Source organism: Neopsephotus bourkii, unplaced genomic scaffold, assembly GCF_033783945.1.
Source record: "Neopsephotus bourkii isolate Nb327-2 ecotype Australia unplaced genomic scaffold, CSIRO-AGI_Nbou_v1 NB_991, whole genome shotgun sequence".
NCBI classification, from domain to species: Eukaryota; Metazoa; Chordata; class Aves; order Psittaciformes; family Psittacidae; genus Neopsephotus; species Neopsephotus bourkii.
The window spans coordinates 3,064,570-3,080,741 of record NW_026901483.1 but is presented as its reverse complement, the minus strand read 5'-3'; the positions used below and the strand labels follow the sequence as shown (position 1 = coordinate 3,080,741).

The 16,172-nt window shown below is 36.6% G+C and overlaps 1 protein-coding gene across 4 annotated transcripts in view; it reads right to left on the bottom strand.

Annotated features, from left to right (window-relative positions):
- The window catches only part of DIAPH2 (diaphanous related formin 2), a 231,672-nt gene that overhangs the window by 127,795 nt on the left and 87,705 nt on the right, over positions 1 to 16,172 (bottom strand). For all 4 annotated transcript variants that reach the window (XM_061359689.1, XM_061359691.1, XM_061359690.1 and 1 more), the window contains 2 exons: positions 15,209 to 15,448; positions 7,193 to 7,322 (listed from right to left, as the gene is read on the bottom strand). In XM_061359689.1, the coding sequence (XP_061215673.1) occupies positions 7,193 to 7,322; positions 15,209 to 15,448 (370 nt within the window). The remainder of the gene's footprint in view (positions 1 to 7,192; positions 7,323 to 15,208; positions 15,449 to 16,172) is intronic.

Below are 16,172 nucleotides of genomic sequence, written 5' to 3'. Positions count from 1 at the left end.
TCAATGCAGCACAAATGTATATATGACCTTATCACATCTTGTCACAAAAAGAAACTAGGTAGAGGTGATACCATTTAAGAAAAGGACGACAGTTTTTAAACACACATTTGGAAAAGAACTACACTACACAAGGTAAAACATTAAACCCAATATTTTGGGTACAAACTATGAACAAATTTTCAGCTTCTCAGAACAAGAGCAGCCATCTACAGTGAGGAAAGTGAATTTGAATACTGCACACACTGAAGTGTGAATGCATTACCAAGTTTGCCTTGACAAGTGAGATAGTGGGGGAAGGAGAATAACATTGCCTGTTAGGCCTAAACCCAGAGCATCATGGGCAGCATGTCTTCTTCTCCCCACTGGAGCTGAGGAAATTACAGACAGTGCTCATAATCCTGAAACACTCAGTATTTCCAAAGAGCAGAAAGAGAAGTTTCTGTGGGTAGCTTATGTTTAATAACATATGTACAGAACCGTACTCTGGTTTAAGGAATAAAACTACTTAGTTCCAATAATTATGTGCTTATGCATAAGTTTTAAGAATAAAAGAGTAATTCTGATGCACATAATACAAATAATTAGAACATTAAGAATTGATTATAACTGACAAACAGTGCACTAGGAGCCCAAGATGCATAGCCATTATCACTATAGACACAAGCCAGTTGTCAAAACTCCTTCGCACAGCACCAAGTCATTGATCTCTTAAGTCATATATTAGAACACGAGATCCCTTCCTGGCTCTGGACAGGTTGTATTATGCAACTTATTATCAACTCAATATATTTTCCTACTTAAGATTAAATTAATTGTCAATTAAAAAACAGTTTTCTGGAAAAGAAAGCACTCTGAGCTGTAAGAGTTCTTCTGGTTGAATCCTGGCAAGTGTTGTGCTATCTTCATGACCTGCACAAACTCTGTGTGTGCCAACCTCCTATTGCGTCTGAGCCTTCCTGGCAATACCAGCCCTTCAGCTAACTTTTCAGGTTTATCTCCCCGAGTAAACTCAACGATAGCACATTGTAGAACAGCTTTACTAGTTGAATGGGAACTGACTTGTCACACTACAAAAAATCCTTTAGAATACAGAATCATAACCAGTAGTATTAGAACCAATGAGTGAGAACAGCACTGTGTTCAGTAGCATTCTCCAGGCTACATGGATATCTTCTCCACAGAACTCCAGAAACTCACCTTACTTTGATGCTAGTTTATTTATAAATGAATTTGAAGATTTTAAAAGTTAGTTCTGAAAACAGAGCTTGTAATTACAACATCAGTGCCTACTACATAAACATACTGAAGCAAAACTGCCTGGCAAAAGTATAAAGCAAATTGCAAGCAATGCAAAGGAAAGAAGCAACTGGACTTTTAAGTTCTATCATCACATCCAGATTTGGAAGTGTTAACTAAACATTTTAAATTTTGCTGTGCTTATTTTAAAAGCCCATATTTTGCACCATCACTGTTTCTCCATGCCCTCCTTTGCTTGGTTTGTGTATCAAACTGAAAGGTGTCTCTACGCTGTCACTCATTGTGAAGCACTCGTGACACAACACATTCAGTGGTACACGGGCAAAAATCACAGCAAGCAAGGAATACCAAGAAAGAGAAGGAACAAAGCTTTTGTAACACAACCTATCTGCTGTGACTGAAAACTCAGAGAAGGTGTTGAGCAACTTCACCCAACAGACCACCCCTGGGGCTCTCAACTTGCAACAGGAGTTTGGTCTCATTAACTGAGGTGCCAGCCAGATGTGTAATAGCCTTCCTTACCTCAGTAAAAGTGAAACACAAGAACAGAGAGGAGGAAAATAAAGAAGTGATGTTCTGCAGCTTTCACCTCTCTCTAGTGGGTTGTACTAAGGAATCCTAAATGGATTACATAATATGAGAAGTCATTTAAAGCAGTCTTCAACTCCAAAATGGTTTAACTACAGCCAGAAATCCTTAAATGCTTTTGTTTCTTTAATAAGCAACAACCTATGAGACTCATTTGGACTATTCTTTAATTTGCCCTTGATGGTTAAACTTCAGGGAGGGAAGCGGATCCTTAAAACACGTGCCATAGAAACAGATTTGTTTAATGTACAATCCAAACTGTAACTTCAAAACGTGGCTTGAGGATTCAGAACTACCACAGTTTTGCATACACACTACAAGACAGCCTCTAAATAAAGCCTCAAAATCTTCACAGACTGGGAATATTTAGTAAGCAATTTTGCAGAGTAAAGAGGCAATCCAGAACCCCACTGAATCTCCAACAGATCTCTTCCAGAAACTGCACCTTGGAACTATCACAAACACTATCTGTGAAGCTTCTCCTTCCCTCCCTTCCTCACTGACACTTGTCAATGAAGGAGAACACATCTGTGGAAAAAACTTTTAATGAGGTGATGCATAAACTACCACTGATATGCTGATGCCATATGCAAATACAGGAGCGTTACCAGAGGGAAAAACTCTTCAAGTATTTGACATACCTGACTGTGTGTTTACTACGTTTAGAAAAACACATTGAGAGAGTTTCTGACATTTCAATATTGCAGTTTATGTGAATGAAAAGAATGACAGAACTCACTAAACAGTGCAAGATTGACTTGTGATTATGATGCAAAATGCCAACTTCAGATTCTATTATAGAGAGAAGAGTCACAGATGCAGGCATTAAATTTCTCACGCCAGAAGTCATTGTCTATTTTATATCCATTAATGTGCCAGATTGGGCAAAATCTGTTTCAGCAATTTAAACACTACAAGGTGGAAGATACTGCAGATCTCTCTGTAAAAACAGTTTCTTCTACCGCAATGAACTATAAAACTCATGTTTGACAGAAAAATGACTCCTACTTATGGGTATGTTTAAATTGCTATATTTGAAAGCAAAAATGGTAGAGAATGTTTTAAAATATTTTCTCCACTGTAAAATTATGGCATTAAATCACAGTGCAGCACCTGCACAGAATTTAAACATTAAGGTTTTCTTACAGTATTTGTAATAATAGATTAAGTATATATATATTTGCATTCCACGCTGCTTCTGAATGCTGATGTCTTTCCTAGAGACATGCCTCAACCATCAGAACCATATGCTTGCAAATTGGAGAAATAATTTTTTGTGTCAACAGGAGAAAGAAATCTGTGCTCTCGTTATTAGTACTGTCTAGTTGTCTAAACAGACATAATTCACTCCCCTGCTCCAAGGCATCTTTCATTTGATTCTACTCTGAATGCCCTCTGTTTCTTTTAACAGTACTTAAAAAGAATTATTAGTGGCGTAACTTTATACCAAGCACACAATTCTCTACCTTAAGCACTGGAAAAAAAACCCCTCATTATTTCTGAAAGAGTTTTTATACTGCATGTACAGTTAAGGTCAGCCTTTTGCTTAGAGTTAAGCTGCTTTTGGGAGTCCTACAAGTGCTCAGATAACCCCAAGATCCATACCCCATCTATACACGAGGTATCACATTAACTTGCACAACATGTCAAGATAACATAGAGAATGGCCAACTACAGATAATAGCATTCTGTATCCAACTGGTTCTGACCTAAACACCAGGAGAACAACACAGGCCCATAGAACTTCCCATAACTACACAGCCTAGTAGCTCCCACTCTTGGCAGACAAAGCAAGCAATACAAGTATGTCAAGAACTGTTAAATTCAGGAGGGGCTGGACACAAAGTTCAACTGATAAAGGTATGGTTGTGTTTTATTTTAAATACACACACAATGTTTAAGCCATAAACTGTGATTTACAACCCCTGTTCTTTGAAAATCTGAGATTAAGTTGCTATAAAATACATGGCTGATGCTCCTCCTCATGTCTGCATGTTACATATTTCTTTTTTATGATTTCTGGGAGGCTTGACATTCAGAAGAGTTTCAAGTTGGAAAATACATGTCTCTTCTAAGGAATTCCACATTAGCCTTTTTACATGACTTTGCCTAGAAACCCCAAACTTGTGATCTGACTTGAATAAGGTACCTCTTGTTTGTGAAGTTTGGTTTGACTGAAGCCACAGAAAGGGATGGAAATTTGTCAGCTACTTAATAAAATCACAGATTGTAGGATGATAACAACAAATACCCTGAAAAACAGCAACTGGAGTAACAAGTGAGTAAGGTAGAAATATGAAAACAAAGCTTTACGCACTTGGAACAGTAGGGGAACAAAAGGAAATCATCACAGACCGGAGGAAGGTGAGCAAGTATCTCTCCTGTTTGAGAATCCAGTTTGTCACAGTCTTGTGAGATTTTTATTGGCTTTCATTTCACACAGTCTGCTCCAAGCAGGAAGCACTGCTTTTCCAATAATGTCTTGACAGTTAATCAGTTTAACCTTTGCTCATACTTTCCAGAATAAAACTGTTTCCTAATTTGTTTTTCCTTTTCATAAACCTCTAGATTGATCTGCCATCTTTAAAAAGATCAAATATTTCATTATACCTAATATCAGATTATTGAAGACTTTAGTACATGCATGAGCAGTTCATCTAATCCCATTGACCTTTTCATATGAAAATCCACTTTCATGCTTTATCTGCTATTTGTTTAAAAAAAATCATCTATTTGTTATAAAAATCATCTGTTGTTCAGATGCTGCTTCTTCATTCTTATATGGAAATTAAACAAGACTTAAACTTTTATTTATGTGGAACTGAGAAAATGAACCGAAGACTGAAAATAAGTTGTACGTCTTAAGTCTTATATTTGGAGTTTTATGTACAACTTAAACCATGAGGAGTGCCTTCTGCCTTAAACGTAAACAGCATCCATCTCAGTACTCAGACCATTCAGCTATATTTCCTTATTTATAATTCATACAGAGACAACATTTGCTGGTAAATTTCCTTCTATTTTACGTATAAATAACTGATGCCAATGTCCTCGCATCTGTAACCAGTTTACTCCAAAAGAAGCCTCCTACAGGGAAAATAAACCCAACTGTCCATCTCTGAAACCACTGGTTTATCAGCAAACAATAAATAGGAAAGAAAAATCTTCTCTTCAACAAAAATCATGTTAACTTCCTGCACAGAGAAAATGACCACATGTGACACAGCAGATGAACATTACAATTAAGCGAAACCCCAAAAGTACCAGGGGGAACTGTAGCAAGTGGCACAAATCACATTTATTCTGCCAAAAATCTGCTTTGTTAGAGAAAGCAGAGAAGGGCTGAAAGGGAAGTTTTGGTCATTAAAAACCAACAGTAATTTATACTGCTGATAATAAGTCAGCACTGTTTGTAGGAAATATAACGAACTTTTATCTTACAGAATGAAACAAATGTAACTGCAATAAACCCTTTTTCATATATATTCTAAGCATTAGGATTATTAGTGACTTTGCTCCCATTAATATGCTTTGTCTCTTTAGGATGCTACAGCGTATTTTAACTTGACTAACTCTTTCAGCTTAATTCCTCAAGTCAACTTCCAGAACATCAGAGGCTTTGAATTGAACTATGAAAATCTCAGAGCTGTAAGGTCAAGCATTAGCAACAGGAGAAAATTAACAAAAGATCATCAAAGGTGCCTGGTAAACCATAAGGCTTTGTAAAGAATTCCATGAGAAAGAAAAGGGAAGAAAAGGATTAAACTTAAAAATCACATCCAGAAGAATGATCATGAGATAGAAAACACTGCTGGAATTTAGATAAGATAACAAACTAGTTCATAAGTAAAAGGAATCACCAGTCACTCTAGCATAGTCCTTGTGAACACACTGGCTACACCAGTGATGCTTACAGGGTAAGGTTGGGTGAGAGAAAAGATTGACAGCAAAATTAATAGTAAGAATTCTTTGTGTAATATCCATAGTGGTGCTCAGATGTAAGTAGTCAGCTGTATGCTGTTCAATCATGCACCATAAATGTATGTGTGTGTATACATATATAGATATCTATCTGGTAGGTTCAAGACAGTAAATGCACAAGTTACCTTTTCAGTGTCTATACTGCTGTAAAACACACCACCACCCTCAACCCTCTACCGACCGACTGGTTCCATTTTGTCAATAGGCCTTCATGTTGCATTCATCAGCAAAGAGGAACATTAAACATGGAGACATTTAATCAATACAAATAAAATGTAGTTTATATGCAGAAGAGAAAAAACATATGAAAGTACTTGTGAAGTTTGAGAAACAACAAAAAAATGTGTGCCAAATGCAATCACATAAATCTGTGAATAAGTTAGAGATGAAGCAATAGCAGTGCTAGGGAATAGTTCATCAATCAGCCTAAGTCCTTGGGGAAACAAGACTTCTGTTCTCACTCGACTAAAGTGTAAGACAGAAAACGACAAACTGAGAGAAAATGATGGCTTAATTAAAAGAAGTGTCTATCTAATAAACACTGCACTGAACAGAGACACTGACTGAGAACACTGAAAAAAGGAGACAAAAATTTGCAAGACAAACCTGCCTAGAACTAGCAGAAATGTTATTTTCCCCTCTCTTTCTCTTCATATTTGTGTGCTACCCCAAGTTTTTCTCTTCTGATGAATCAGTAATGCTCAGTCAAAAGAGAACAGTTTGAATTATCTTCTTGAACTGCTACCACTCAGACTTTGCTTTTGATAGCTAAGCAACAAGCGTGGTGAGCAGCACAGCTTATTTCACTTAGATAGCCAACGTGTGAATTAAGCTATCACTTAGCTATACTGCTGACTGACCAAGAATAAAAACAGTATTAAGTGTTGACTGTATGGTACAATTCAACCATATATTTCATATACAGCCTGGGATCCTTAGAACGCATATCTATTATTCTCTATTCAGTGTTAATTCAAGTGTTAATATGGGAAGGATACTGTGTGTGTATGCACATGCACTTATGCACACAGATGTTCACCCTGAAGTAACAAGACTTCAAAGGCTTAATGCTAAACTAAACATCACCATTACACTGCTTACACAACTTCCCCCATGTTGTTTTGCCAGTACTTCGCCAAAACAGGCCATATTATTACCACTACCTACTTAGTAGAACAGAAGCAACTTCACTACTGTTTTTCCCCTGCTTCCTTTTCTCAGGTCAATAAATACCAGAAAAGCAAAATCCACATGGATTATGAATGCTTACAGGTTATGTAACCCTACAACCTAATAGGAAATGTTGGACATATTTCATGTCAGAGCACACAGCTATTACTTTCTGGTGTTTTATCTATTTGCGTACCTTTACTTGCACTCTCAACATGCTGCAATTCCTCTGGAAATTTTAAGATGTCCCGGTAGTTTTCCTCACAGATTTCTGCCATGAAATGTAGCAGCGTTGTTTTATGATCTGATGATTTAGTATCTCGAATCTAACAAGCAAACACAAGAGAAAAGAGAGAATCTTTCAGTCAAATGTTGAAGCTAAGTGACCATTGCAATTCTAAACTCTTCAGCAAAAAGTTACGGCGGTTGCCTGCAAATGAAATAAATCACTTAAAACATGAACATTCTCCAATTCTTTATCATTTAAGCCTACAAAGGGAGCCTACCCCTATGCTCCTATGCTGTATTTCTTGAAAGAATAATTATACCAAGAACAAAAACTGAAGACAGTCCATAAAGTCCTGAGATTTGAGCAATGCAGGTTCAGAATGCTTGCTGTGATTAAAGAAGTAGCTGCGAATAGAGACTAAACAGAAGAGCAGTTAGTTCATTCTTTCAGTGCCCCCCACTGCCAGATTGATAAAGGAATCCCTCTTTAATGCTGCAGAGCTGGACAGAGTGCTAAAAGTCAGATTTGGCTCTTTTACCAGACAAGTTTAACAAACTCCTTGTCATAAATCTACAGGTTTTTTTATTGAAACACAATTTAACACAGGCTGATTTACCCTGAAGACTTTAAATTTTATACAGACACATTAAATAAATGCACCCTACCTCCCTGGAATACAAAATAATACAAAAGCAAAGGTAACTAACTGCCAGTGAAGAAAATCTAACACATTCAGGTTCATTTATGAAGAGCTGCCTGAAAATTGTGCACAGTGTGAGCAAAGAAGTAACTGCATATTTTCACTTGCCTTTAAGGATATTTTAGAGGCAATTTTTAGTGGTCTAAAATAAACTGGTCTTCTTGAAGGTGGTCAGACCCTCTGTTCTCCATTAACCTGAGTGCACTAACTGCTACAATCAGTTTGGTGTTTTAAGAAATTAAGTCTGAAACAACTTAAAATACAGGACTAGTGGCAAATTTCCAAGGAAACAGATCCTGCTGGCTAAATCCCGTGGCACAGTGCATGCATACATGCAAAGGAACATCAGAAATGTGAGAGGGAGAAAATTAATTTAAGTCTAAATTTAGTTTCTCCATTTTTATATGGATATAGAGAATGAATGTATTAATTGATTGAAGATTTAGTGGTAGTAGAGATCACCTCTTATTTACAAGGGCAACAGAGAGAATAGGTGTGTGAAAGAGTTTGAGATAATTGTACTCCACTCTCCTTAGAGAATTAGTATTACAAGTGTATCTGTAAAGATGTATTTAACCACATTACCAACTCATCTAGTACAGTTCTTATGCATGAGTAAGCTACAATGTACACAACAAATGAAATCAAGGATTTATTTAAGAAGAATACATAAATGTGTGTGTAAAATCTCCTATTTGTTTTCTCATTCTCTAAATCACTAGAAGTTCTAATTCTATAATCCTCATGACAGGCTTGCCATCGATGTTCAATTTAATACAGGCCTTTCAGCTTTAAGGATTACCCTGTTAAGAATAATTGAGTACAGTCAAAAAACAGGCTTTTAAAAATATAGGGTATTTAGGCAATTAAGAATGCAATTTAATTCATACCCATTCAGTGATTAAAGACGAAACAATGCTCGGTAATGGCGTGCAGTTAAAAGGTTTTAATGTGCTACATACATAGAAGTTTCTCCAAGTTGAAAAAAAGCAGTAGATTTAGTGGCTAAACATCTGCATGGTAAAAAGAAATTGCATTTCAATTTGTCTGTGAACAAGAACTGTGGGATTTGCAGTCTTTGATCTCTCTGACATCAAGTGGATAAAGCCTTTCTTTTTTTCTAAATGGACAAAATTATTTTGCCTTCAGATTACAACAGAAACATCTTTTGTCACCAGCAGTAACATCATATTACCAACAGTTAGTAATAGCACCTGCTGGGTGGTTAAAACCTGTAGTAAACATTGCCTCAGATCTCAAACAACCGTGTCAAATTCACTTCTCTGGCACAACCAACAAATACATCTCTGCTACATTCATCTGTATTTCCAACAGCTAAGAGACAGAACTGATAACACAGCTCTGCTTGATCTTTAGAATTAATATGTATGCTTTAAAATCAAGTTCTAAGCCTACTAATACAATTAGAAGATAAGGAATTTAGTAGGGTTTGAGTGTATTTTAGCAGATATTATTTAAATGCAAAAGTAGAAATGAAAGATAGGAACCAGAATGGTAACAACACCATGGCTGTATTGACATTCTCTGGATTCACAGAGTATACTTGTATTCAGGATAATTCTTTTGTGTCCTCTCTTTTTATTCTTGGTTATTTAATGTTTTATTCCTTTATGGAAGAGACAAACCTGGTATTTGGAATGACAAAGTGAAATCAGTTTTTTTACTATCTAAATTATCCCTAGTTTCAATTTGCAGCCCTTGTCTCTCATTGTTTTGCTCTACACTGTGCTAAAAAGCTTGGTTCCACCTCCACAGCAACTTACTTGGTATCACAAGGTTGCCACAGGTCCTCCCTAAACCAGCTCAAGTTTATCAACAAATACAGTTGCTTGTATAGAGTCCTGAACATCATGCTGCATATGCAACCCACCAGAGCCTGAGTTAAGGGCAAAAAAGTCACTACCCATGATCTCCTGACTACAAGCCCAGGACACCGTCACCTATCACTGCTGCGAGGGCACACGGCTCGCTCATGTCTTTCCATGAGGACAGGCTCCAGGTTTTCTGCTGAGTTGTATCGTGCATAAACACAAAATCAACTTTAAAACACTAGTATTTTCTGTCAGCATAAATGTAAACTCTCCTTTTACACCCAAGAGTTCTGGAGAAGGGCAAGTTTAAGATGCTAGATTTACAAACAAAATACACTTAGAGCCTGTGTCACATTAAAAGGTTAATAAGCAGGAAATCAAGACAAGTGTCTAGGTTGCCATCAAAAGACTACTGTTTAAAAAAAAACACCTCATGCAGCTGACATTTAGTCAATGTCTTCTCAACTAAAGGAATGTCTTATTTGGGTTAGCAGACAAAGAGCAAATCATGGGGAAAAATACAATCAATACCTCCCCACTTCCTTTCATTCCTTGCACTTTTACGCATTACTTTTTCAGATAACTAAAGCTAAGATCTACTGTAAATAGTGATTAGAACTTTTATTTTAATACAGTGGCTCTTAATTACATCTTAACAGACAATTCAATCAGAAACAAACTTCTGTTAGGTATTCTACGGGTTCTAAATGCCAAATGACATTATGGATTAGCATGGGAGCAGAAAAGGAAAGATTACATGCACTTCACTGTCTTACTATGTATTCCAGCTTCACAACTGCAAGCACTAAGGAACACTACTTGTTCCAACTTCACAACTAAGGCCAGTACTCAGGAAAAGGTGGACGGTACAAAGGAGTTGCATCTTTAGAAGCACACAGAATTGCCTTGCTAGTGATCCCTTGGTGTATTAAACAAAAAATAAAGCAAAAAAAAAAAAATTTCTACTTAATAAATATATGTACTGGAAAAAAAAATATGCACCCTAAAACTCTCTGCCTCTCAAACGTTTCGGTATTATTCCCCCTGTATTTCCACCCTTTTCATTCTCCAAGCTTTACCATATTAGAGAAATCCTAACAGCTCCCTAAGACTTAGCAAACCCACAAAACCCACCAACATTAATGGTTTTCCCCATTTAGAATACAGATATTTGCCTTACATCTACATCTTTAGCAGTTTTAACACACTGGAACATAAAAGCTTTGACAGAGCGGTCCCTGAATAAATGGTACCCACAAAACATCAACAATGAATGCCAATGACTTAAGATTTTCCAGATTGGTTTCTTTTATAATAAAGACACTAACAGTGTGGTATTACAGATTTCTACTGCAGGTTTTGATTCTGTGGCCTTTCTCTAACTGAGAAATGGAACTTGGGAACAACACATTTAGGTAAAAATATAAACTAATAAAAATATAGTAGATGAGCGCAGGCTACAGAAAGCAGCTTCCAGCTGAAAGTTGAAGCCTCATTTTGAGTGGTCAATACTATCAGATTCATTGTTTGGGAAAGGATTAAAGACCCATATACACAGAGCATAATAATCACATCACAGCCATTCAAATCAAGTAATATACTGAGTACAACCTTTAGGTCTGCAGCTCAGAAATAACATCGATGTAACAAGTCTCCCTTTACATGCAGTATCTTGGTAAAACATTTAAAATACGAAAACCATTCTGTAACCCACTTGCAACACTTTTTATTATTTTTATTATTCGATTTTATTCTTCTATTGTTATTCTGTGCATACATGAGAATGGCTGCTCCTGCTTGCCAGTCTTGATGCAGCACCTGAATTCTAATGTTGGTCTCTCTTGTTTGAACAAAATTAAGTTCTCTGCCTTCTGCCAAGTGCTGTTTACAAGTCATTTCTTTCTTCAATAACATCATACACTGCAATATAGCATCCAGAGAGATAATCTGGTTTTAAGGATTTGCAATTACTCTACAGGCATTAGCTTTTTAGCTATGGCCAGACAAATTTGTATTCATGCTTTCTTTTCTTTATCACAATATAAGGAAATTGCTAGATAGTAACAGATTTCTGCTTACAAAGTGACCAGCTCTGGTTTAAGAACACTTATTTTCTCAAACCAAACCTTTATCCCAGATCAATACTTGCTTCTATCCTTTTTTCCAGATCATAGAACATAACTACTAAACAGACAATTAATCTGAAGATTGTTCAAAGATGACCAAAATAATCAATATGAAAATCAGGTCTTATTGAGAAGTGAATTCCTGACGTTCAAATACCTCATGGTTAAAACAAGGTCTGGGTGTATTCTGCACAGAAGAATGTGCACACACAGAGATGTGTTCTACCTGCTCAGCTCTAAAAAATAAACTTAATAGATTACAAGCTCTCTTGTCAGGGGCAGGAATTCCACTGCCATTAAAGGCAGTGTAAATCACTGCCCTCGAGAAGAAGAACAAAGATAGAGTGAACCACAAACTAAAACACTTGCAAACATCTCAAGCCTTTAAAAACCACTGATCAAGTTCCCCACTGGTTTGATTCCCCTTATCCCAGTACGTTTTCTGGTTATTTTTTCCTGAGGCTTAAATTCTTGTCTTTAGACAAAACTTCAACTTACTGTAAAGAACAGCTAAAAACTGACATGAGTCACAGACAGTTAGATGTATTATAAATTCTGCTCACGTAACAGCTGTTGTTCCAACAATATTCAGAGGATAATACTGTTGTTTATCTTCTATCTTACTTTGTCCCATCAAGTATCTAACAGGGAGAGTCATCAAAAGTAGTAAAAAAAGTAGACAACGACCAAAATGACCAACATTGTAAAATATCAAAGAATTATAGAACGGTTTGGGTTGGAAACGACCTTAAGATCATCCAGTTCCAACCCCCCTGCCATGTGCAGGGGCACCTCACACTAAACCATGGCACCCAAGGCTCTGTCCAACCTGGCCTTGAACACTGCCAGGGATGGGCAAACCATTCCAATGCCTCACCACCCTTACAGTAAAGCCAGGTAATCTTGTTAGATTTTAAAACTCCCATTGAAGAAGTTCCTACTTAAGGTAAATAATGTTTTAAACTGGTAAGAAATTATTTTCCTCATTCTAAGGTTGACCAATTGTAAATTTTGACACTTTTTGAATAATGTGATAATTTACAACTGGTATTTGGCTGTAGGCAGATATTAAATCTCATGCTTATAAAATATATTACCACATGGTATAGTTTAATATGTTGTGCTATTCACAACAGTTAAGGAAGGCCTCTCAGACCATAGTCTTAGTTAATAACACTAAGCAAATAACGGCATTTCAGGTGGAAAATGGGAAGGCAGAATCTGAAAGCAAAAGAACCAAATGCAATTATCAGTTGAAGCAATCAGAGTATAAGAAGAGTCATTACCCAAATACAAATTCAGATTCTTAACAGTAATCACTAACAAAAACCCAATCATTGTCAGTACTAATGGTGTAAACACCTCCTATTTATAAAATTAAGCCTCAGTGGAGGAAAAGGTTACTTCCCTAAATATGAGTACTTCCCTGAAGTACAGATACAAGGTTATTCGAGAACAAAGAATTCTTGCGAAAGCATATTATTATACTCATCTAATTCAAATTAGAGTGGCAATTACATAAAGCAAGGAAAAGCAGAGCTTTAAATAGCAGAAATTATCTTTTTTTGTGTAATAAACAATAAACTGCATAATACACATGTCACTCTATCCTGAAAAATCTATCTACATTTCCATTAACTTAAGTGACTTGTTCTGAGTGTGGAACTTAAGAGTGATAAGTCATCAGGTTTAATCAATATGCAGAGATATTAATGACAAAATTTAAAATCTAGATTTTGATAAGCCCTTCCTTTTCCTCCAACAGACACCACTGCCTTTGTGATTGTCTTCATTTTAGCCATCTCCTTAAAACAAAATATACCTCTCCCCTAAACGCAATAGCACGGTCAATGTTTTATTATGGAGAATGTTTAAGTATGTATTTTCTCCAACATTCCCTCAAAGAAGACTGAAAAAAACCAAAACAACCAATAAAATAACCCATCACTTCCCTCAGAAGTAACTATCTTGAAAACAAACAAAAAAGTTCAATAGATTTTGTTTCTGAGGGCAAGGCTGAATTAAGCAGTCATAGATTGTCACAGTTACTCTAAATGGAATTAAGCTGTAAGCACAGATAGCTATGCTTCAGCAATTATTCAGTTCAGTAGAGAACAATTTGCAGGATTAGTCAATCTACATTAGCTGTGTCAACATCTGTGGGATTTGCATTGACAGCAATTCATAAATCTATCACCTGGAGTGCAAGGATTCCTTCTCAAATCTATGCCATGCTAGAGTACCATTCATGCACAGTCATCATTTCCCCTTCCCCTTATTAACAAGTAGTTTTCTACTTAAAACATTAATTTCCCTTTAGATTCCACTACTATCAAAAAGAAAATGCAGCACTAGAACTATGAAAAAAAAAAAAAAAGTCCTTCAACTTGGGCCCTCTTAAGAAAAAGCTATTAAAGAACCGAAGTTTTTCTCAGGTGATGGTTTTTATTCTGTCAGAAGTTAATAACGTCTCTGCATTAAACTAGAGCAAACAGAGTCTCTCTACTGAAATATGTCAGATTGCTGTGTATGAAATATTATTTCCCCCTCAAGTTTCCATTTCCTTGAAGTACACATCATATTTCCTCACGGCATCCAAAAAAAACAGGACTTTAAACCTGGCTCCTCTAATTAGACCAAACAAAATAGTAACTGAAGAATTCCTCTGCAAGATTTCTACTGACTACTTTGTTCTTTAATCTGTTCAGCAAATGTTGCATCCATTTAAGATAAGGTAAAGTACCTTCCTTTCAAAGGCACTCTACAAACTGAGACAGTCAAGTTCAGATCAATGTCTTACTCTCATTTTAACATACAAACAAGTAAGCACTGAACATTAAATACTGACTGCTATAGATTCTGCAGTTCTCATTGCATCCCGCATTTTGCCACCAGAATTGAAGCTCAACATCAGTTAACAATATTCATCTTTAATCATAAATACTTATTTCTGTGACACTGCTAGAGGGATATCTGGATCGAAGATGGGGAGAAAGATGAGCAACCAGAGCTATTTCAGAGTTCTCTGTATATTCTATTGACAAGATGATAGCTGAAGAAATTCAGATTAAAAAGCTGTTCTACTCCTACACTCCAGAAAGAGTGTAACAGGCGTAGAATTAAACTGCCCTAAATCGCCACTGCACTAAGACTGCTACAGCAGGGGAGCAGCCTAGAAATGCTTACTCTGCACTTGTGTATCCGTTATTTAATACAGAGGTGCAGTAAACTACCCAGACTGAATGTTTTTCCATGTTTAGGGTACTTTTTCATATGTCATGAGTTTTACAGATCTGCACTTAACGGTTTTATAGCTTCATCTTACCTTGCAAAGAAAACTGATGTTAAAACCAAGAGACTGTGCGTTTCTGGAGCCAGCGTTCATGTAGTTTCCAAGGAACAGCACTAACTCTAAGAGCTTGCTGAAGCTTTCACTCTTCTTGAGCTCTTCGCAAGCCAGTGTAACCGCCATAATGTCAGGTTTGATATTGTTTACGTGCTCTTCAAACATAAGCTTGAAGAGGATCCCGTTGAGACGTGACCGTAGCATTTTCACTGAACTCATCTACAAAATAAGAAAGATTGAATCAGAACATAAACCCCCAAAAAAACCTTATTTAAGCACAATAGTTTATATTAGGAAACAATATTGTGAAGCAAACAAGACTCCAGTTTCTGTATGTTTTCACTGCCTATTTTGTACTTCCAGGAATCTGTACCTGCCCATAAGTATTTGTCCCCAAACCATACCCATGAAGTGAAAAAAAAAAAAAAAACCAAAATCAGTGAAGCTAAACACTGAAAATAAGTGTGCTTTTTGTCACCAAATCATCTAATTTGCTCCAAATTCAAGGCAATAAATGCTCACTGCCAAACCCCTTCCTCCCAGCAAAGGAACCCTAAACCACTTCTACAAGTTACCAAGAACTGAAAATGAAGCTGAAGGTACCCACAGCAAACATTTCATCACATCTCCAGTGAAGTTACTCTTGAACCCTGATATCCATCAGCTTCACTGAACAAAGCCTCTCAGTTTTCTTTCCTTCAGAAATGGTACTACAATCTCTCAAGTGTGTGTGTGTCGATACCAGCACAATCACACACAGAACACTTCAGTCTGACAAAGCAAGAGAATTAAACCTTCCAAGTTTTTAGATTCTTTTACTGAGCTGATGCATAGCTCTCAACTGGCTCTTGGTCACTAGGAGAGCAATAGGGGAAAGACACAATGAATTGTTAGGGACCCTTGCAGAGGACATGGGAATATCTAAGTGAGTCTGAGACACAGG